We start from the raw sequence: 24,513 nt of genomic DNA, 5'->3' as shown, positions 1-24,513 counted from the left end.
GTGTACTTAGTTGAAGGACGGCTTGAAGGAGAGCATGTTACAGCTCAAAAAACTCAATAAAATTGACTGTGAGCATCTGTTCCTCTTGTTGAGACCTTTCATTGGCAACCCCCCTCCCTCAGGAGTCTCCTGCGATCTTGCAGGCGATGGTGGGACACCCTGTCATTGAAGGAACCTTCTATCTATGCCCATCAGATAGTCTTGAGGTAGATTTTCTTGAGTTTGCTGGCCCTCAGATTAGCCATGTTGTGTGATCTTCACCCCTGTCCTTCAGAGTCCTCTTGCATATTTCTTTACAGAAATTACACTCTTCAGGCAGAGTGGAATTCAGCAAGAAACCATGTAGATGTTGAGGGTCGGTGTCTTTTTTTTTTTTTTGTTTTGTTCTTTTCAGCACCATGAAGAGCACTTCCCAAAGATGCCATTTTCTTGGAAAACAGGAATGTGTAGGTTAGTAAACTGAAAATTCATGCAGCCGCTGAGTCAATATTTTGTAGGTTTTTATTAGTTTAAAACCAAAAATCAAGCCAAGCTTACTGTTCCATTGTTCTTTTTCCAGGAGCTGCAAATAATCTGCCGTCACTGAGGGGACATTAATGATTATTGATGGATAGCTCTTTCTTATGAAAAAGCAGGTTGTTTCCAGCCTGTGTAGACTACAGCCTGATTAGCTACATCGACTTTCTTCTCTCACTTTTCCTTAAAAAAAAAGGGAACTTAAATATAAAGTTACTTTTATTTAAGTAGTGACATTTTCTGATTTAAATATTAGCCTTTCCAAAGATTAGCGAAGACAGGCCAGCATATTGTACTTCCAACTGTAAAGAAGCATACTTAATTCTTTTTTCTGAAAGAAATAAGAAAACCCCTCTGAAATATCTCACACTCACATGAGTGAAACAATTGTGTTTATTACTGTTAATGAAGATCTGGAGGATTAGAATTACAGCTAACTATTCTTCATTGCCGAAAAATAAATTGAAACAAACCAAACCTAAAATAAAGGGACGGATAATTTAAGCCAAAAGCGAGGCTCTGTGTCTAGTCTTCCCAACAGGCCAAGGATGTTTTTTTCCTCTGAACACATTGTAGATGAAGTGATGACATGTATCTAAAGGAAGATATTGCATAAGAAAGTGATCTATGTTTTGCCTCCCAAGTTAATGTTGTAATCATGATTTGCTTTAAAGCATAATTTTCATCAGTTTGTGTAGTTTCCTTGTGAATACATCTGAGTCTCAAAATGGATTAAAAATATAGCAAGCGAAGGTGGAACATTTTGACCAAGAGGCCCTAATGTGCACCAAAACCAAAGTGCCTCACTCATCCCTCCTCAAGTGAAACTCCAGCTTTGGAAACTGACAAGGTGCGAAGTGTGAGTCTAGCCAGGACCAGAAAATTGGCTGACAGAGTTGCTCAAATATAAACCCACCCCGTCCCAGGAGAATACAACATGCTTCGATGTCTACCTTGCCTGTGTGAAAAGAGGAGTCTGGAGAGACTGCCATAAAACTAATGGCATGTGAGTCAACACACCCAAGTACCGCTTCTCTCCCCTGCCTCCAGTCCCTTCTCCAGGAAAGAAGTAGAACATGATTGTTTGTCAGTCAATGTCATACCTGCAGTGGTCTTCAATCAGACACCTGAACAGGACATTTAGACTAACTACTAAAATGGGATCTGCGCATCATGAAGCCCTTGGCCATTACATTTCTGTGCTTCCAATCTGAGCCCAGGGTCCTGTAAGTTGAAAAACATACTAATGGAGCAAATGCTGTCAACCGTTCAGTTTTTGTGTCTCTTGCAAGCAGGGAAGTGCATTGATTTTGCCTCAACAATAGCAGCAGATCTTTAGAAGTTTGAGTTGCAGAGCAAGCTTTGGGGAAATGCAATGGGAAGGATTTGACCAAAGCTACCAGTATACTGAAAACCATGAAACTGCGCGGTTTTCGCTCTCACTTTATTGTACACCACACTGCTACATGCTGCGTCCAATAACACAATAACCGCACCAAGGTTGTCGCTATGCATGATATGGAAACACTTCCCTAATAAGGTCAAAACAAAGACCGCATCCTGCCAACCTCGCACTACACGGTCAAGTGTGCTTCACTTCAGTGCTCCACATAAGAGTAGTAAGTGCTATATAAATGCTGTAATGCAATACGTCTGCAATGCCTTTTGATCTGTACTTATTGAGGATCTCTTTGTTCTCTTGTGTGAAATGGTTATGCCATAATTGCACTAGGTCTGGATTTTAATGTATCTTTGTTGTAGTCCACTTTTTTATATGTTGGTTGGCTGAGTGACAACTTGTACCTCCCAACCCTTTCAGTAGTTAATGAGTGTTAATTAGAACCTTGTTGCCAAGTGTCCCCTGTTGCACTGTAAGGGAAATGTAATTCTCTGGTACAAAAACTCTAGTCACATTTTTATGATCTTGAATATCTCTTCTTAAAACCTAAGGAAAATTATTCTGGTGGGTCCCTAAAACGTAATTATCGCTTGACTGACTCGTGCATTATGGTGCAGTTGATTACATTATTTTAACAAGTTGTCCTCCAGTCTGGTTATCTTATACAGTACTTAAGCTATGTCCAGCCTGTTTCGAAGTGTTTCTGGGTTTCCTGAATCTGTGGTTGGAAATTTAACACTAAACCTAATCTGAAAGACATTACCACTAACATTTCCTCCAAGAAACCTTACCTGGGAAAACCCTCATAAGACGTATAACCTTGATGCTAATGTGAACTATATTTTATATAGTTGCTCTTCTAATGTACCTTGACGTTTCACATAATACATCTACTAGTCCTGGATAGCATTTTTTTCACTGCCACAACCAAATGCTTTCTCACAACAACTGGCTAAAATCACAGCTGAGATCAGGCAATTCCTAGTAATCTCTGCTAGCTTGCTTTGCTACCGGTCTTTGATAATACGTTTAATGACCTGTTAAATACTTATCTGGCAAATTCTCTTGTCAGACTTTAACATCCCTACAAGAGTTAATGTCCGACAGGCCAGAGTAGATTTGATATTTGAAAAAAGGTTTCAGCCATTGAAGACATTAACTAAGAGTAGCCTTCCGTGTTCGGCATTTGAAATCCCCTCAGTATGTCTCAAAATATAACTTTAATTGAGTAAATTACTCGGAGGATGTTTGCTGCTTTATATAGGGAGTTGGTGATCTTGACCAGTTGAGTCCTTCATTAATATTTCTGCATTAAATGCTAATATGGTCCTCTGCTCTAGGCCTAGTACTAAAGTGGCAAATTAGTAAGATAAAAAGTGCAACACGGTTTACTTGATTTTTCAAGTGAGAAATCTATTTAATAAAATGGTGCATCCAGATGCGGTTGACCCAACCCGCTCTACAAAAGGGAAGTGGATTTGATCCTTTATAGGAACTCTTGAAGCAGGTTCTTCTCCTATTTTCGCTTTCCTGGTAAATTTCTGAATTAAATAGAATGTCTGTCCCACTTTTTTCTTCACGTGTGCATTTTTGTGTTTTCATTATTTAGCTGCTCCAAAGATCCCTCCAGACCTAAAGTCCCACAGCCCCAAATGTTGTTCTACTGTCACGGGCAGTTATAGTAAGTTACATGCCCCTGTTTCCAACCCTCGTTCTGTGCCTGAAAGCAGCATCTTGGTTGGCTGTTTATTGTCCTGCTTGACTTATAACCACTTTAGTTGTAGATGCACTTGGGGTTTTGTGGCTTTGGATACTGGTTGGCTTAAAAACAAAGTAGTAACTTTTTTTATTATTGGAAAGCAGGGTTTAGAATTGTGCTCTAATTACCTCACCAAATTGCCAAACCAATGCTTATCAGTCATACCTGCAGCAGTTGTTGTAAACATTGCTCACATTTCAGTGTTCAGATATTACTATTACTGTAAGTACCAGTGTTCTGCTGCCTAAATTGTCCTGGATTTGGCTTTCCTGAAGTAATTTTAAGACTTTATGGCAAAACATAGTTAAATTGGAACAAGTTTTAAATGTTCCTTAGTAATGTTATCTCTAGAAAATGAACTTTATCATGTATTTGCATGCTAGCGATGCAAATCTTCTCATTTACTTTAGAAGCATGTACATTTTGAACCCTGCTTTTGGGTGTGTCCCACACCACATTTCAGTTCTTTGACATCCAGATGTTTCGACTTACTAGTGCTAAGGGCTGATACTGAAGATCCATACCTACCTGGTGCTAAGGGGCAACCTCCGGGGGCAGGTCTCAAAATGATCACTGGATTCTAATGATTGTTTATATTTGATTTTTGATGTAATAACGGGGCCCTGCTGGACATTTGTTAGTCATTGCAATTCTTCCACTTCTTTTCTAGGAATGGGATCCTATGGTTTTTGTAGGCATGCAGTTTAATAAACTTTTTATTGTCACAGTGATTAATGCAACACCCAAGTATCTTCAGTGAGACCATATTTCCGAATGTTCTTGGCACTCATGCACATCACAAATTTAGATTGTGAATCTGGTTATTCCCCCTATTAAGAACGCAAGAGTTTTTTGTTGTCTATTTTTATTTTTACTTGGAGTAAAATCCAAGGCTGTTCACTGGCATAAATGCCACATTTGATGGTTAAACTTGACATGAACCATTTTTTTTTCATTCTGCTCAGCTTTTTTTGGCTAATAGGATATATCTTGAGTTTTAGAACAGTTTTGGGGTTTACTCCAAGACTTTCAAAACCACATGCGTTAAGACTGAAGTATGCATTTTGATGTACTAACTTGCATGATCATTTGAAATATGCATTAGCTGTGATTTGTTTGAAACACTCTAATGCATTTTCGATTGGTTAGAGTCCCGGAAATGAGTGTCAACTAAGTTTTTTAAAGATATCTACACATTTCCTGTGCCACATTAGTACTTGCTCTCATTTCCTAATATTTTTTCAAAGTTATATTATCTACTTGTGTATTGATCAACAAGTTTAACACATGCATGTGAAATCTTTGAAAGACGCACTCCGAAAGCTACACTTCGCCAATTACTGGCATTCTGATAATATTGATCAGTTTGCTCTCAAACATGAGATTCTCTCTGATATTCCTAAACTTTCGTATACGTCTTCATGTGGAGAATCCTGGAAAGCCATTAAAAAAAAAGTACCTTTCAAAACTGAAAAGGTTTTGAGTGTAGAATAAGCATGAAGGACGCAATATGTTCATTGTTTTAATTTTTTTAAGCCAAGTCATATGATCCATTACACTGGAAACACCAATTTGTACAAAATTGCCAACTCAAGAATTCCAGAGGTTGGCGTTATCCCATCATGCAGTGCATGATATTCGAAGCCTTTGGAAGTTTTATTTGAGAAAGGATCCTTGGGGCAGAGGGTGGATGTTTACGAATTCTGAAAGTTCCCCCATGATGACCAATGATTACAAGAAAGCATCCATACCTTCATAGGATCTGCTTGATCTTCAAACATTTCAATATTGGAATAGTTAACTGGACTCTAGTGACCCCTTTAACTCCTTGGACGCTCATGACGAGCTCAGCTCGTCATGATGTACACCTCCATACACTCATGACGAGCTGAGCTCGTCATGAACAATGGGAATCAAAGCCTTCCAGCACAGGAGGAAAATAACACTAGCATCGATGGTGTTAACAGATCGATAAGGCAGGACAGCCTGCACCATAGGATATCCGTTTGGTGCTGCAATGAAAACCGTATTGCTTGGCAAGTTTATGGAATGATCCCCGGTTAACAACTCTGTAAATGTCAGAAATCCATTTTTTTTAAAAAAAAATTTTTAATTAAGGCAGCATGTGCGGTGTTTCTCCTGCTAGAATGAGCCTCTGGTTTGTCCAATGTGTCATTTAGCCTCCAGGAGACTTGCAGTAATTTTGGATACTAACCTTATAGCTGTTGTATGAGAACAAAGGTCCTGTATGATCAACCATGTAGTTAATGTGGCTAGGCCATCTTCAGATCTTTGACCTGTCCAGTTAGTAATGGAGAGAACGTTTTAACATGCAAATTATGAAGTAGCCTTTCTGCTGGACGTGATTAATTCAAACAGGATTTCTACATGGATTTTCTCTGGTTAATGTGGAGATTGGATTGTTTTTGCAAGAAAAGAGCAAATCCATAAAAAGCCTTAAATACAGTGTACTGTTTTTGAGTACTCCGAGCTTGAAGCCCACTGATCCAATGCTGTAGTGATGCCCACTAAAAAGGCAACTTTCCTAGACTGGTGTTGGAGGTCAACCTTTCTCATTGGAGGAAAAGGTGGTCCTATTATTTTAAATACCAAACTAGCTCTTCTGTGAAAGGTTTACTTAAAAGCTTTGCTTGGTGTTCTAAGGCCTTAAGGTAACTTTTCTCAGGCATTGTCAGAAAGGGTGCACACTAAGTACTTTTGCAGTAAGTGCTAATCCCAGTAAAATGTACTTTTAATAGATGCAAACTGAAAGCCAGACCTAGCTAGGTAAAATTATAGTGGTATAATGTATATCTCAATGGCAAGTTGTCTGCTTGATCTTAGAACATCCGATGTAGAACCTCATCCATTTGAAGATTGGCAAGGTTCTATTAAAAGAACAATTTGCTTCCTTGTGGATAGTCCTTTGGTAGGGTTGTCTCTTTTTCAGGTGCTGAGAAGCCAGGCCTTCAAGTTTTGTAATGAACCCCTAGGAGTAGAGAACCTTTCACAACATCCTGATAAGATCGTTTCTGCACCGAAGCCTTATAAGTAGAACGGTGGACAGCTGAGGATTTAGGTACCACCATTGGTGGAGCTATTCTGGAGCAATGAGAATCATTCTCATGCCGCTAAAATTTGGGTATTCTCTTTTGGACGTTGTGAGATCTGTGAATACTAAACAAAACCTATTTTATTAATCGCACCATTCCAGGTGAAAGGCATTCTCAAGGATGGAGGTTTTGGAAAACAGAATTCATAGTCCTTGCTTTTTTAATTAGATTTTGTTGAAGACAATTGGCTCCTTTTTTTTTTTTTTCTTCAATTGGATTTAATTTTGAACATTTAAAGATTATTTCAGAGATTCTGCAGGTGCACTGCGATTGAATGGTTTATGAATTCAGAGAAAATACCAAAGATGAAGCACTTGGTTTTACAAGTATTAACATGTTTTAAACTTTTCCTTTCCCCTTGTGGACCTTCTAATTATACAGAAGCTCAGTTATTTATACAGCTTTTGGTTACGTTTTGTATTCGGAATCATATGCAACTTGCATAATTTCTATCATCAACTGCTGTTTGTCCACAACCTTCTCCATGAAAATTGTACTGGCGATTTACAAAATGTGTTGTGCAGTGATTTTAAAAACAGAACATGTTTGTCAGCTTTGTTCTTTTTCCCCAATTCAGTGTTGGCATGTGGCAGACCACAGGCCACTGCTGTGTACAAGGTCTCGGAGTATGCACGAAGGTTTGGCGTGCCAGTAATTGCAGATGGCGGGATTCAGTCTGTAGGACATATTGCAAAGGCTCTTGCTTTAGGGGCTTCCACAGGTATGTTATTCTGGTCGTGAAACCTTAATTTGACTGAATTGTTTGCTGTATACATGGCAATAGTAAAACCTGTATTTCTTTTTGCAGCTTGAATTCCTATTTAGTTTTTTTCACAATATGTAGACCGGTTATGAAACACAAGAAAATATTCCTACATATTTTTGAAATGCAAGAATGCTCATATAAAGAACCTTGTGCTTTTATTCGTCTTGGTGAAACCTTAAATAGTCTGGTATGGTCTGAATCTTAAACCAGCCAATGCCCCTGAGCAGTCTGATATTGAACGATTATTTCCACTTTTTTTGTACATTCCCTTCACCTTACCTGTAGGTTTTGACATTACCATGAATAGAAGGCAGTTCATCCAGGGATTTCACAAAGGTGCAACATGATTACATTTCCTGACATTTAGTAATATAGCCACCACTTCTTCACACAGATCGTAATTGCCCCAGGAGAAAATAACCAGCATTTGCAATGCAATAGGTCTCGCAGTTACGAGAGTTTAAGCTATTGGCATTGTAAATTTCAATGCCTTTTATTTATGTTTTTAAAAAGAAAACAAAAATAAAAGGCATTATTTTTAATGCCAATAGCTCAAACTCGTGTCAATGCGAGACCTATTGCATTGTAAAGGCTTGTTTAATGCTCTGGGCGACGTGAGAACATTTCCTTCAGCTGCCTTCTAAAACTAGCAACATTAAGCAGTGATTCATGCGCTGTAAGATATCTGTATGTAACCTACATGTTACAGACTCGCCTCACAGCCTTTCATCTTTTCAAAGTAGACCACAATGAATACTGCCTCATTTGCTAATAATTACACTTTTTAAGCACCAATGTACAAATCCTTTTGTGATGTGCACTGTATAAACAATCACTATAGAAGTGAGCTAAACATTCTCATCGTTATTTACATGACATCAGGTTAACCCGCTTGATTCAGGTCCTGCCTATAATTCTGTTACTTAGACGCATTTTTTAAAAGTGCCTGTAATATGAACGGCTTTCCTGAATAATGACATTACTGCCTGCTTCACAATAAAATATACCATCTGTCTTCTTTTTTTACAAGCCATGCGCGTGGCACAGCATCGGTTAAGCTGTTCAGCATGGCTTGAACCCTTTGCAGAACCAATAGTACCCATAGACGAGGCTTATTGGCTTTGACAATGCTTCCTTAAGCATGTCGTCACTGGGACATGTAGATCTTTAATAAAATTCCACATCTTTTCTGTGCAGGGTAATGCCATACCTCTATAAGAAATGTTTCCTTTTTCTAGGCTACCAATAACAATACATGCATTAAGCATCTTGACTTTGACAACATACAACTTCTGATGTTTGTGCTATCCATAGAATGAGTGAATAAAAACACAAAAATGTCAATGTGGTTGACCGGATGCTGAATGTTAGATGAGGGGGCAAAGCAGGCTGCCAGTTAGTGATCTACATCAGGAAAATAAATGTTAACAATTCATTTATAAACAGTAGTGCACAGAATGGAACTGTAAGGGAGCCGTCGTAAAGCGATATTGTGGCTTTTTGCACTTTTTGAAGGTTTAGATGGCACAAACTCAACCCAAAATCGCTGTGGCAATTATGTGTGACCACTTTCCACAAGGTCAGACTTGTGTTGCTTTCCGCACTGAGAGATTAAGTGATTTGTACATAATCACAGGATGTTGACCGATGCCGGGAATAGGAGGGAAAGTGAAAGTGTGCCATACACGCACTGTGTTGAAACGCCAGACCTACGTGGGGACAGGAGATGTACACGCGTATGGAGTGCACATGTCCTGTCCGTACGCGTGCACATGTCCTGTCCGTACGCGTGCACATGTCCTGTCCGTACGCGTGCACATGTGTCCGTACGCATGCACATGTCCTTTCCCCCTGCGGCCAAGAAACCGATGACTATAGGTCTGGCCAAGGTGGGCAGCGTATGCGCTGCATCGCTAGGTGAGACCTAAAAATCTGTGCCGTAGTAAATTTGTATATGGTTGCTGTCACTGTTCACATTTCTAGGTGAAGCCTAGAAGGATGTTTTTTCAGTTTGTGGACGGAAACCAGAGGCCTACTGACTCAACCTCTGAATCTACGATGATCTTTAACCCTGTGTTTATTTTCCTGAAGTTGAGCAAGCATCAATATTTTCGGCTAAAAGAGTCCTCTGGAGGCTAATGTTGCCACCTACAGCTGTAATTTGTGTGGATGTAGAGAAATTATAACAATGAATGATGCCGGTCTGTTTGCCTCACCAACTTCCTGGACATCAACTGAGGCATGGTAGACCATGTCAGAAACCTTTGACTGAGGTCAAAGATTGGATTAGACATCATAGATACTGCCAGTACATCACACAACCCACCGCGAAGGTCTGAAACTACCTCCAATATACCTCCAGTACATCTAGGCAATTGAAATACGCAAAACTAGAAAACAGAGCAATATTGATGTAGCTTTTTTAAAAACTGCACTAATACATTTTGCCTCATACACGAGAAGACTCGAGGCGTGTTTGTCTTATGTCCAGCCAGCCAAACTCCAGCTCTAGATCCTACAGACAATCGAGAGCACCACTTAGCTCCACATCTCGATGTAATTCGAGATTGTGTCCCATTCACATACAATTATACATACAAGTATCTCAATCTCTTCATTTCACAAATAACATCCAACACTGTGACAGTCTTGCAAATTAACATTCCGACTTCAATGAGTTATTAGACAGTGGAGCTGCAAAGTTCTTACTAGTTGATATTAAGCCTGAATCAATGGGTAAATATTTCCCCTACAAAATCCAAGAAACCAGGGAAAAAGCCAGTGTTTTGTTGGCCTTTTAAAAGAACAGATGTCCAGTTGCAATCTATGCCTCCTTGTGAGAATAAGTCCTGAAAAATGTTCCAAGCAAATTTGACTGAGCACATAAAACCATGGCTGAAAGGTTACAGAGCAAGACTTGCAGATATGAAGGATAAGGGCACTGTACAGACTCTAGTTTGGAGACTTTGTCACACTTTCTCAAGAGCGCGCCAAAGGCCTGTTACATCAACTCTAAATAATGTGGTTAACTGTGCTTTTTTACAAATTTTTATCTTTAAATTAATAGCATTAACCAGAAGACTGCGGACTCTTTTATCAAGCAATGAGATAGAACAATTAGCTTCCTGTTTAACCTCTGCACACAGTACCTTTTGTATGCTGTATTACCAGCACTGTCAATTTGGCTAGTTGCCTGCACCACAGCAGTTACCTCCACAGCAGTAAAACCTGGAAAATTGCATTTCACTTGTGATATGATTGGTGATAAAATACTGTCGAAAGTAAAAGCTATCCTACAAGAAGTGGATATTGTGGCGGCTCCTATGATTGCTGCTGTGGTCGCATCAAATGCCAGTTTTCACCAACTGGAGGAAGCTGCAGTCCTACACCAAGTGGCAGCTTTCCAGCTCTAGGTTCAGAGCAAAGTATTGGGCATGCTATTCATTGCGACTTTTGGAAGCACATGGTTTTGATTGCATGAGAGGGCACCTACATGGATAGCATGCTTTAGTGGTAAACAGAGGGAAACTTCTTTCTCTTCCAGGGGATACTCATTAATAGTCATAAGCACTGAATTATCTCCGCCCATGAGCGGGGACCCGGAACACATAAACAATATACATATATATGTGTAAATATAACCAAAAGTACATAGTACGAAGTAATTATACACATATACATGTATAACAACCATAATATGCAGCCTAACATTAATACACAAGCTAATCAAACCAAACCGTACACACGTTCTGAAGCATGAAAATATGCTGTATATAAATGCAATAAACAGGCATGAGACTAAAATGCATTTCATAACCATGAAAAACCTTTTATTTTCTTCAAAGAACCTGTTGTAAACAGTTATTAGCCTAAAAAGGCTGCATATGAAAAAATGTCTGTGTAAAGAAAATCAGATTGACACCTTGCCTTTAAGGCCCCAGAGAATTTGCACACTTTGCCTTTAAGACCTCCAGGGGAACTCTGTTCCCATCATGCCCCACAGGTGACAGTTAGGTCAGTTCTTTTTTCCGGCTTGTTCTGTGAGGAACCTGGAACTTGAGCTCTGCTCATTTGAAGTATTTTCTGTCAGAACATGGTTTTTCTTGCCATTTTTTGACAAGATATAGCTGTGGTGGTGGTTTGTTAACCTTTTCTGACTAAGCTGTTGGTGTTTTTTAGTCAGAATGCCACCTTTATTTTACAAATGTCCTTCCTGTGGGAAGATGTCAAACTGACCCACACTCTGTTTGTGTGGTGTCTTCCAGCTTCTCATAAGGTGGAAGATTGTTGTCACTGCCTCAACCTTTCAAATATAACTTTAAAAGAAAGGGAGAAAATGAGGTTGCTGGGCCTTCTGGAGAGAGAAAACCGTGGTGAGAAGAGTTCTAAAGGCCTATTATCATCGGCTAAGCCATCTTCTCAGCCTAAAGGTCGAAGATCCGCGTCTCCAGAAGGTAGAACTAAGAAACATCGACTCCAGGGAGCGTCGCCGTCAAAAAAGGTGCGCTCGACGTCGAGAACCAGATAGACGTCGAAGAGAGCTCAATCTACGTCGAGGACTTCGCCGGTGAGGCAAGGTTCAGCGGCTCGACAGTTGCCGTCGAAATCCCTTTCGACGTCGAGGCAAGTGGTGTCGATTGCAGTGAGGACGACGTCGGGAGTGCAACGCTCGACGTCGAAGGATCGTGTGAGGTAGACGTCGAGGGACGAGAGATGTCCGACGTCGAAGGATCGTGTGTCGACGTCGAAGGGTAAAGGGTCGACGTCGAGAGAGTCATCGGTCGAAGTCGAAGGATAGATCGAGGTCGAGAGGGAGACATACGTCGTCGTCGAGGAAAAGGTCAACGTCGAGAGAAAGAATGACGTCGAAGGATTCGACGTTGAGACCTAAAAAGAGAAGGTCAAGGTCTCCATCGCGACGTAGGTCGACGTCGAAGCATGCTTCGGGCTCGAAGCATGGAGTGTCTAGGTCTCCCCCACCTGAACATAGGTCGGCGTCGAGACTATCAAGACCAGCCTCTCGGATCTCAATTGGGTCTATGTCGAGGTCAGAAATAATTCCCGAACCTAGAGTGGAGACTTCCCCGCATGATCAGCAAGACAACAGATCTGCAGTGGGGCAAGAGATAGTGCACCAGGACTCTTCTGTGGTGGCTCATTCGGGCTCAACCTCAGGGCAGGTGTCAGATGACACAGTTGGTGCCCAGACAGCGGACTCCGTCTGGTTCATTGGTTTCTGAACACAGTGCAGCTTCTAGAGCTTCCAAGTCTTCCGCAGAGCTGAATATTGTGCAGGTGTCACTGAAGCTTCACCTGAGCATAAAGACCGGCCTGTTAACTTGTCACTGAGGTGGTTGGAAAGTTTAAGGCATTGGAAGATGCGTCCGATAATGGGGGAGAGAGCTCCGGTCCCTCGGACGGAGCTGCATAGAAGATCACGCTCAAGATCCTTAGTGAGAGAGAAATCTCGTTCAAGGGAGCGTAGGAGGCAGCGGTCGGCAACTCCTCAGAGAAGACGTAGAACTCCTACTCCACTTCTACATCGTCTTCGTCTTCTTCAAGATCTTCATATGGAGACTATTCTCCAACTATATCTTCTACTCCTCCTTCCAGAGTGTCTCCAGTAGACGATTTAAGCACATTTAATGATGTATTATGTCGTGGAGCGAGTAACTTCAGCATCAAAATGGCAGTTCCCCAGGTAGCAACATCAGTCATCTTCGAAACCCTGCATCACAAGACGACTGGTAGGCCTCTTCTGCCGTTAGTGCCCGGGTTGATAGAACCAGCAATGAGGACATTTATTATGTCATCGCGCACACTGTATGTAAACGCAGAATGTAAACTTGAGAGACACGTAGAGATGACGCACACTGCTTAAAACTTTCCTTTGTGTGAACATATGATTACTAGTGTCAGAACGAAATGTCAAAATAGTGAACACATGCACTGTGATTCATGCATAGACAGTTACGTGCTGCAACACATTTTTTGTTTGTTTATTCATCGTTTGTACTGTGGTGTCTGAGCACAGTCGTCTCTCTCTCTGGGACATCCATCATTACAGATTTATGCATCAGAGATAAAAAAACTGAAAATGTTTCCCTCTTACGTCACCGTTTTAAGACTCAAGAAAAAGGCGACTCGGGATATTTCCCACACTGTAAGCATGAATGTGTGAACCATCCCAGCACGGTACTTGCTCTTGGCACCGTGGAAGCTCCCGCCTGTATACAGCGGCTCCCACAACAGCAGTGCCGGACCCGAGCAGTGCGCTCCTCTCGAGGCAGGTAGCAGAAATGATCCATATATGAGCTTTCGGCAGCACCGCCCGCTCCTGGACACTAGCGAGTAAAAGAGTGAATTATTTACAAGTGCCATGTGGAAGACTGAAGAATATATTCGCAAGATTTTATGGTTTCCATTAAAAAACGGAAAAGCAATCTGGCACTTTCTTTTCCAGGCCATGCTCATTACATTGGATTTCCACGACATTTATGTCACATGGATTAGAACTTTGTCTGTACAAACTTTATAATAACAAATATTTTTTCTACAAAAAAGATATAATAATTAATAAAATATTAGAATATATCAGGTAAATACATAGTGTCAGTTGATTCATTAGAACAACGTTCTTCCTCACTTAAGTATAATAGGCACAAAACCCGGTGCAATTTTGCTCCACTTTTTCCAAAGTACTGTTTCCTTGCTAGGGTTATTCTCATAAGGCAGGGGCCCCTTTCTTCCAAATCTGGGTGTTTGGTCGGACCGGTTAAAGGGAATTAGGGAATTTCCTAGGGTTCGAGTACAGGGCCCTAATATAGTCCCTGCCAGGCAGCAGCCATCTATCCATGGTATGCCCTGGATCATCTGGCCTGCGATAGGTGCGGTGATTGATAGCGGCGAGATGGGAAGCCCAATAATATTTCCTGATGTCAGGGAGACTTATTCCTCCATCGTACCAGTTTAAGATCAGTTTATTTAGAGCTATCCGAGGCCTCCCATCCAAAAGCAACTCCCTTTGCAGGCTCTCTATTTCCCTATAGTATCTCGCAGGGACCAGATCTTGTGAGTTTTGCAGGGCATATAGGAAACTGGGCAATGACCTTATTTTAAATAGGGCTGCCCTTCCCAGCATTGAGTGAGAATGCCTTCCAATTGGCGATATCTCGCCTGTCTCCGCAAGAGTGGGAGCAGATTTCTCTTAAAACTGAGTTTAGAGTCTGCAGTGACAAAGATCCCAAGGTAGTGAAAGCCATCCCTAACCATTTGTATTGGGCAGTCCCTGGGTATGGAGTGAGGGTCTCCGCTAAGAACATACAAAGCTCATAAAGATGTCTAGTACACACCCAAGTGACATTTTGAGGGAGGCTAGGTAGAGGAGAACATCATCTGCGTATAGGGAGATGCGGTCTTCCCAATCCGCTGACCACCGTAGCCCTCGTATCACTGGGTCCCTTCTGATCCATGCCGCCAGTGGCCCCAGGGAAAAAGCAAGGGCAACAGCGGACACCCCTGATGGGTACCACAAATAAGTTCGAAAGTGTCTGATAATTTGTTGTTGACTACTACCTGCACCAGGGGCCCGGAGTCTAACCCATGCTGTGAAAACTGGCACGAACCCCATTTTGGTAAGGACAGCGAGAAGGTACGGCCATTCGATAGTGTCAAGCGCCATAGAGGCGTCTAGGTAAACAATCACGGCCGCCTCCCGGATTGTGTGTACCCTACTCAGCACTCCATGTACTCTACATAGATTTAGGGCCGTATTTCGGTGGGGCATAAAGCCCGATTTGATCAAGGTGCACCAGACTACTAATCACTAGAGTCAGTCGGGTAGCCAAGAGTTTGGCCACTATTTTGGATTCGGCATTAAGCTGGGAAATGGGTTGTAGGAGGAACATTTGTTTCTAGGTTTACCCTCTTTATGAATCACGACCAACTACGCAAGTCGCTGGTCTGGCGGGAGCGACCCCACCCTCCTTCTCTCTTCAAACATGGCTCTTAAATGCGGGCTATTTTATCTGGGCGTAGTTTAAACAATTCAGTCGGTAGGCCGCTGGGGCTTGCCTTACTTTTTAAAACAAACCTGATGCAAAGTCTTTTGCTGGGAATTACAATCCAACACAAATAACAATTTTGTGTTGGTTTTTCATTAAAAGAAATGCAACACTGCACAATATGGCGCCTTGCATTACTTTGCGTCCGGGAGGCATTTCAACAGTGATGCATTGACATTATCGAGCTATCCCGCATGGATTTTGACACACGTCTACAAAAACTTGTAGATATGGATTTAAGCCAAAATCCTGCACCTACCGCAGGTTGGCATAGGAGGGAGAAATCTCTTTATTTCTCCTTGCTTTTCCTCTTTGAAGGTATGCTGCATTTTACTGCGCACATACTTGGAGGACATAGCCTTAAAACAGTTTTTGGGTAGGAAGGGACACATTTCTGCACATAAACTATAAAGACCAAAGACACACACCCGTGTACTATGTCTCAAGGGTGCCTGCATTGGTGCATGGTTGCACAAAGTGTGCCAGTGCATGGAAAAAACATAATTATGCCATTTCTTTGTAGATCTTTTTACTCCAGTTTACACAAATCAGCAACGTTGTTTGCTGATACACTCACAAACTTTACTATCTTCCAAAGCGCATCCCAGGGTTCAGTCCGAGACACTCTGGTCATACGCACAGACACCTTCACTGATCGGATTAACTGAGGTTTCATAATATAAAAGGGTGCATTTCCTTTCTTCTACTTGCATTTATTTTTCATTCATGTTGTGCTTTTTTATATTTGTATATGCTGGTACTTGAGACTGAAAACCCAACGCAAGGGTTACAGAACACTTAACTTGCCCCTGCACTCACTCAGTCTACCTTTCGCCCTTCCACCTCCAAACCACATGGCAGTCATACTTTTTTTTTTTTTTTTGAAAACCTTTATTTATCGTATACAAAGTACACAGCGTCTGCCTACAACCACTGCGGGCCGGCCGCTATGACACTGTAAAACATTTCAAGTGATCGTGCACTACGATAGATGATTGAAGTAAAACACTACAATGTACTAGTAGGGAACCACAAGAAAAAGATGAAGAGGGTTTCATTTTATAGTTTTGACGAATCGTCCTAAAGTCAGACCGGGTAGCTGAGAGGGCGGGCCACCTAGCAGGATATACACAGGTGAAACAGCGTGATCAGAGTACAGGCGGAAGTCATTACAGGCAAGACACACAAGCATGGAAGTACGTATAGCCCCAGTCTGCGCCCGCCCAATCGGATAATCACTTCCGGAGTTGCAACCTAACTTATCAATGGTACAATAGGATGTTAGAGGGATCGCTGTATAGCAACAATAAAAGGATCAGATGACCTACAAAAAGCAACCATTACGTACGAAGATTCGTGACAGGATATACGCCCTCTAACTGAAGTATTGAGAGGAAGAAAGAGCGGGATATGTAATCATTCAACGACTATGCATTAAATCGACATCTTAGCCCCAGATTCGATAGTCCATGCGATAAAGATACAAACGCGAGGTGTAAAAATCCTCCCGGACAGAACCACCCCCTGACCCCCCCGTCCGACCCAAGACAAATACGAAAGGAAGAGAGAAAGAAGAAGAGCAGAAAAAGAAAAGAAGATAGAAGGCCATGGAGACACAGAGGTACAAACAACACATCCCATCCCACACCCTGCATACCAGCGGAAGGCCACGGCCCACCCCCCTCCATTAGGCATGCCTGTCGCCCCAAAAGAGGGAGAAACGGAGGAGGGCCATAGCACCAGCCCCTTGTACACCCCCAACCCCCGAAGCATGGGCCCACTTTAACAGTACGCGGGCCCCATCATACAATCACCCCAGCCACCCACGGTCACCAGTGCAGTCCGTAATCCGCTTCAGCATCCAATCCACGAGCAGCCGACATGTGTGAGCAAAAGTCAGCCCTGGCCAGTACGGAAAGGGGTCAGACACGAGTCCCAGTTACACACCGGTGGTGGCAGCAAATCCGCAGTACCCGGAGGGGCAATCTCAGTTCGAGCCAGGAACCAAAAGAGTAGTCCAAAAAGGTCTCTCCGAATCATAGTCTCGTTACACACAAAGGCAGGGTGTTGGCATTTAGGCAGGTGGGCTGGCAATAGGAAGGGAAAAGGATAGGCACAGCCGCTGATATTGTCAATGGGCTCCCCGGACCAGCCAACACGCTTCCGGCCCGCCTGGGGGACCTCCGCCACAATAGCCGGGGAGCGTTCGGGCTCGCAGTCCTCAGTACACGTTGGCATATCCAAGTCTTCCACAGCAGGAGAGACGGTGGGGTGTGAAATGTGTGCCGCCACCCGCAGATCTTGCAACTCTGTGCGCCAGTTTAGAAGGGCAAGCCAAATATCCACTAGCGTGGGCGCCATGTTTGTACCTCCAGCGCCCAGAGACCTCAAGGCACACAAGCCGAGGAAGGTGGGTTCTACCGGCGTCGCTGCAACATCAGCAAATCACAGTGTGTGAGGAAACGAAATTGAGGCACACGCAAGCTCCTTGAAATGCGCAGCGCTACGCGCCTCTCACCACGATGTAAGCAGGATCCGGTCAGGCAAGCCGATCCGCCGTACGATCGTCTCCTCGAGGTCGCTGGGGCCAGCAGAGTGTGAACGCTGCGGTAATCAGTGCTGCATTGCGGCGAGGCTTAGAGGATCTCAGTAAAGCGGTTTCGGTTTCACCGCTCGGATCACCGGGCACAATGACCAATGGAGGCTGGTGTTGACGCTGTGGGAGGCGGCCGCTTCGTTACGCAAGGTCCCGGCTCGCACTGGAAAGAGGCCGAAATCTTGCAAGCGGTCTTATTCGGCCGTCAGAGGCCGTACGAAAGTCAGGGTAGCGCGGTCGGGCTCCGCCACGATTCCGCTGCGCTGGGCCGCGGCTGGGGTGCAGGATTACTGCCAGGATAGGTCCGGAGGCGAGGGCGAGTTGCGGAGCCGGGCTTCTATGCGGCCATCTTGGCCGCCGTCTTGGCTCCTCCAGCAGCAGTCATACTTTTTAATGCACCTTTAGGAGCTGTAATCCTGGCTGTCACTAGAAACAACCGGAATATTTTTATTGAAAAGTGGCTTCCTAGTTTATTTCTTAAAGGTACTATATAGCACTAGCTGGATCCTGGGTTAATCATAGGTTCAAGTTACATAAAATAAAAAACAAGGAAAGTATGGTTCTACAGAGAAGCTCACAAGAATATATACACACTCTGAAATGAGGTCCATTCAAAATAAATTAGGGTCCATGGAGAGAAGGGCATCCGGAATAAGAGGTAAACACTAAGAAAAGAAATAGCCAACAGAGTTTGAACTGATCAGGAGAGCATATTTGAACCAGGTTCAGTTTGATTCATGGGGTCCAGTATTGATTGAGGAGATGGCGTTTAAAGTCTCTTGAAACCTGGGAAAGAGGGGTTGCAATGTAGGTCCCTCGGGAGGGAGGTCCAAATGCTGGGAACATTATCTGAAGATCAAGCATAGGCAGTTTTCCTTTTTAGTTTTGGAGGCACGAGAAGAACAGCAGTGGAGCTTCTCCTAGATCTGGTACTTCCTGCTTTTGTGACTTTGTTGTCTAAATAGGGGATTGAGAGTGGAGTGCCTTGTGGATGATGCAGGCAGTCTTGTAGCTGCATCTTCCTTTGATGGGAAGTCAGTTTAGGGAATTGAGGGCAGGTGTGATGTGTTTGTACCGTTTAAAGTCTGTGATAAGCCAGGCTGCCATGTTTAGTACTGATCTGAGGGGGGCAATGTGAGTTTTCAGGGTCCCTGTGACGATACCATTCCCATGGTCCAGTTTAGAGAGGCCCAGCGATTGAACAACCCATTTGAAATCATATGATGGAATGCATAGTTTAATTTGTTTGAGATGTTTTTGTGGGCAAAGAGCTCCTTTGGCTGACTTTTTGATATGATCCTTCCGTGACAGATTTCTGGGCAGGGTGAAGCCTAAGGATTTGGCAGAGTTAGAGTGAGCGAACAATTTAGGGCCTTAGGCCTCTGGTCCAGCTTTGGATTGGAAGGCGGTTACTTTTAGGGTAGAAAGAAATGATGGGGTTTAACTTTAGATGGAGTAAAACCAAGATTGAATCCCACTTAGTGTGATTTGGAGATGTAGGATATCACTGTGTGATTTGATTTTGTAGTAGTTGCATGTTGTCTGCATGGAGGTGATATTTTGTGATCTACATTTCTTATTCCTAGTTATGATGGGGTCTTTGCTTGCTGCAACCTCTGAGGCTCCTGGAGAATTCTTCTTCTCGGATGGTATCAGGCTAAAGAAATATAGAGGAATGGGCTCCTTGGATGCTATGGACAAAAATCTTGGCAGCCAGAACAGATACTTTAGGTAAGATGTCTCTTTTCTCCTGTATTTAAAATGCTTTCCTATTCTTGCCAAGGTGAAATAGCCGAGATGTTACTGTATGTTCATAAAATATTTGCATTTAAGTGTTAAAAATAAATAGCATCAATCGTCCATTTTCTAAATATTTGCAAATTCTTGGTTCCTTGAAACGTAGACTTGTGTTGTGCCTTAAGCCTCTTCTACAGGACAACAGCATGTACTTTTCATTGAAGCAAATATAGCCTCTTTGAGTTCTCTATTTTCACCCTTTATCTACTCTACCCCCCCTACACACACACACACACACACAGATTTAGTTTTCGTATCCATCAATAACGCACCATCTGTTTCTTTCTTCATGGGAATGCACTAGTGGGCAAAAGAACAATGGATTTAACCCAGATCTTTTGACTGGAGGAGAATGTTTGCATTGTCAGCATTCCGTCCATTTGTTTGCTGTAACACTTTTCATCCTAAGTGGGATGGGTATGCCAAGGCGTGGGTCCCTTGCTCACTGTGCCACTGGATTCAAGCTAGCCTGGCTGAAGAAGGGTGACATACCCTGAAACTGGTCCCAGTATGCTTGATTCCGGTCCAGGGAGGACCCGGCCTGGCAGTTCGGTCTGGACTGTTCCCATGGGGCACAGGGTCAAGACTGATTTGCATATGGCTGGGTCCAAACTGGAATGGCATAGTGGGCAAAAGAACTATGGATTTAACCCAGATCTTTTGATTGGGGGAGAATGTTTTTCATTGTCAGCATTCCGTCCATCATTTGTTTGCTGTAACACTAGTCCTGCAACCTGGCATCCTTGAGGGCTTATTCAGGGATGTGACGACTTGTCTCCTCCTGGCAGGGAGCCTGGCAGACAGGGAGCATACTTCCTAATAGTATGGCCTGAAGACTTGTTCCTTTGTAAGAAATCAAGATTTTAATGTCATTTTGTGCTAATAATTTTTTTAAACATTTCCAGGAGGGATGAATGGAGTGTTGTGGTGTTACACAATTCCTCACATGTTACCATACAATAAATGTGTTTTTGATAAATGTTTTAGGCATAGTGGTGAAGAGAGACTTCACTTAGGAGTTCAGGTACTTGCAGTGTTCTTGCAGGCATAAGTGGACTATGTGTGCATTGCTTTGGGTGAAGGGGTTCTCAAATCTTTCAAGGAGTCATACAAGAAGCCTCATACTTTGCCTCCTCATCTGCAGTGGCGAGATTAAGTTATATGCACACAAAACGAAACCTTGCCAATGCACTGGCAATTTAATTGAATTTGTTAAAGTAATATGAAAGGCAACATGGTCTATTGTATTTAAATGTATCCACAAAAGTAGATCTTACAAGCTGAAAGGTTTTCAATTGTGTCCCTCTTTCTTCATCGCAACCGCCCGTAATAAAATATCAACCTGGTTAAGTGTTTGTTAATCTGGAGTATGTAAAGTAACACGAATTTTAAAGCACATGTTCATCCTTGGGTCTTGTAGCATAGAAATAAGTTTTCTGCATCGGCCATATCCATTCCAAATGCTTAAATAATTTTAAACTGCATATGTGGACACCAGAAACACCTTTCATAGTTTTCAAGGAAATTCCATTCTAGAATGTCTTTTTCCGTAAATTCATGTAAAATCATAGACCATGGAAGCCTATCAGAAGGGTCATTTTTCTCCTGAATATCCATAGTATTTCTATAGTTTCCAAAATGTAGTGGATTGTACTACCTGTCATGCAAAAACCCTTTTAAGTATTGTGTACATAAAGGCAGAATATGTAGCCGGATAAGCCCCTTTAAGGACCTGGGAGGCTCCCCTTCCCATAATGCATTGAGTTGTATTCCAAGAAACCGTTCTTATTTTCGCTTGACTTGCTTCAGCAGGATCTCTGTGGGGATTTCACATTTCTGAAAATATTTGCTTTTTCTCTCAGAAAATCATTTGACTTTTTCCCTCCGTGACCTTTAACGCCTACTGTTGAGTGATTTAATTTTTTTCTTCACAAATATTTTAGTTAGAATACCATCCATTTTCTCAAACTGCCGTTGATGTGGAAGGATGAATTTCAGTTATATGCCCACAAGGTCTGTGTGGTCTGCCTACATGTATCTGTCCCATATAGTGAAAAAAAAAAAAAAGTCAGACATTTTTCATAGATTCGCATGCCCGAATCCGGGGACTCCCATCCCGACGACTGGGAATGATTCAGGCTTGGGAATCAATGAAAGATACCAATACTGGATAACCGCAGTTACAGGTAAGTAACACATTCCTTATCTACTATTATCTACTATTTCCAGCAATGCTGTTTCGGTGCTGTGGAAGGCCCGAAAACCGGACTGGGAAAGGTCAAGCAGGTTGTTAGTCTCAAGATATTCTGACAGTTGTTTATTTACTATTGTTTTAAGGACATTCTCAAAGAGGTAAAAGGGAGATCTGTAAGTGTTGTTTTCTTTGGGGTTGGAGTTAGGCTTCTTTAGGATGGGTTTCACTATGGCCTCTTTCCAGATGGTGGGTACAGTGGATAGGGACAGTGAGGGTAGGCTTCTTAGCTGGCCACAGAAGTTGAAGTCTAGAAAAGACAGTCTCCAGGTACAGTGAGGTATCTTCATCAGCGTCATCTTCTAGAAGGTCAGTCAAAAGGGGTAGTTGTCCCCCCCCCTTCTTCTTCTTTGGAGCATCCTTCTAAGACCTCAAAAAAGACCCCCAGAGAGTCTGAGAGCCAAGGTCCAGTCGAATCTCCTCACCATGGTGAAAAAGAGAGGCTGGGACCATCTAAGCCTTCTTCGGGGATGAAGACTGATCAAGCCTTCAAAAAACCTTCTTCTCAGTCTTCTGGAAAGTCTGACAGAAGTACCAAGGCGTCGACGGTGAAGGCGCATTCGACAAAAGCTTCGTCGACGAAGAGATTGAATCCTTCACTTAAAATGGTACCGTCGACTGGCTCGTCAACGGGACAATCAACGTCGACGGGAGTGTCGACTTGGAAGGAGTAGTCTACGACAGTGACCGCATCGTCTACGAGGATGTCGACTACGGCCGCAACGTCGACTAGGATGAGGAAGACAGCAACGTCGACATCTATGTAGACGACGAGAGGTTCGTCAACGGTCGTGACGACTACTGTGGCGTCGTCGAGGGCTTCGTCGCCCATCTCGTCGTCGAGTGTTCTTTCTTCGACGTTTATTGCGTCGTCTACGACGACGGCAATATTAACAACTCCATTGTCGACGGGATAGATTTTTGTCGTCTGAGGAGAGGATAACCATCTCTATGCCAAGGATTACTCCGGACATGACATCTCCTAGGAAAGTTACCCCCTTGCCTCCAGCTCTGCTTCTAGAGGAGGATGAGTACGAGTCAGAAGATGACGGACAGGACTCGTATGGCTATGCGAACAGTCCTTCCCAGCTTTTGGTGAAAAGCCAGGAGACAGATTCTGACGAAGAGTACAACCAGGAATGTGGTTATCCCCATCATTCTACCCAGCCACAACAGTACTCGAGACAGGACATGGTGTCCATACCATCGTCATTATTGCAGGACCTTCACAATATGCTGCAAGAGACTATAAGTCAAGATGTTCACAACCTGCTGATGTTCCGACTGTGCAGGCCTTGCCTGTCCCTGCGGCTCCACCAATGGCTACTCCTGAAATGCCGGCTCAGGTGTCATCTCGGCCACAAACACCAGTTCCACAGGAGTCTTCAATGCCATTGGACACCCATGATGATTCATCGGATTAAGATGAACATTTTGATGAAAGGCCTGGTCAAGGTGTGGAATGGGATGAATGTCATCCAAGACCCAACATTTCCGTGTCCATATCCGGTGGACTCCCTGCCAGCGGATATAGGGGGGTTTCCCAAACTAATGGAGAGAGCGGCTGGCAGATTCAAACTGCCTATGCCTTCTGTGGCCACCGAATGTTTCTTATATGATTTTAAGGAACCTTGTAAGAAGACAAGAAGATCTATTCCTATTGTCCAACATCTTTGGGAGGAAGGCCTCAGGGCAATGAAAAATCCAGCAACGGTGGTCCCTGTACTACCGCGCCTCGACAAAAAATACAAAGCGCCTGAAGATGGTCCGACGTCTTTGACGGGACACCCGAGACCGGACTCAGTGATCTCACAAGCCGCACAAAGGAAGTCTCGCAACCCCTCAGCTCCTTTGACAACTCCTCCGGATAAAGAGGGCAGGAGATTGGACAACGTCGGAAAGAGGTTTTCTTCAATGGCGAGCAGCAAATGCCTTGGTGATATTGGGCAGGTACGATCGCCAACTTTGGTGTGATATTTCGCCATACTTAGATCAACTTCCTCCGGAGTCCAAGATAGAGGCAAAAAAGATCTTGCAAGAAGGGGAAGCAACGTCAATGGAGATCATAGACTGTACCATGGATATTGCCACAACAGCTTTTCATTCTTTGGCTGGAGCTGCAGTCCTTCGTCGCCAGGGATGGCTTAAGCCGACCTGGTTCAGGCCCGAAATCCAAAATAAGATCTTGGATTTACCTTTTGATGGAGAGGCATTATTTTAGTAAGCTGATTGATGACAACCTCCAAGATATTA

The 24,513-nt window shown here is 43.1% G+C and overlaps 1 protein-coding gene across 2 annotated transcripts in view; it reads left to right on the top strand.

Moving 5' to 3' along the window:
• Window positions 1-24,513, top strand: part of IMPDH2 (inosine monophosphate dehydrogenase 2) — a 357,233-nt gene that overhangs the window by 255,330 nt on the left and 77,390 nt on the right. Inside the window, exons 10-12 of one of the 2 annotated variants that reach the window (XM_086939328.1) lie at window positions 3,525-3,596; window positions 7,365-7,508; window positions 19,799-19,943. In XM_086939328.1, coding sequence (XP_086795454.1) covers window positions 3,525-3,596; window positions 7,365-7,508; window positions 19,799-19,943 — 361 coding nt within the window. The remainder of the gene's footprint in view (window positions 1-3,524; window positions 3,597-7,364; window positions 7,509-19,798; window positions 19,944-24,513) is intronic. The other variant, XM_086939329.1, reaches the window with a different exon arrangement.

The sequence above is a fragment of the Lissotriton vulgaris genome, chromosome 9 (assembly GCF_964263255.1).
Source record: "Lissotriton vulgaris chromosome 9, aLisVul1.2, whole genome shotgun sequence".
Lineage (NCBI taxonomy): Eukaryota > Metazoa > Chordata > Amphibia > Caudata > Salamandridae > Lissotriton > Lissotriton vulgaris.
Note: the sequence above shows the minus strand (reverse complement) of the source record. Positions and strands in the feature narration are given on the sequence as shown.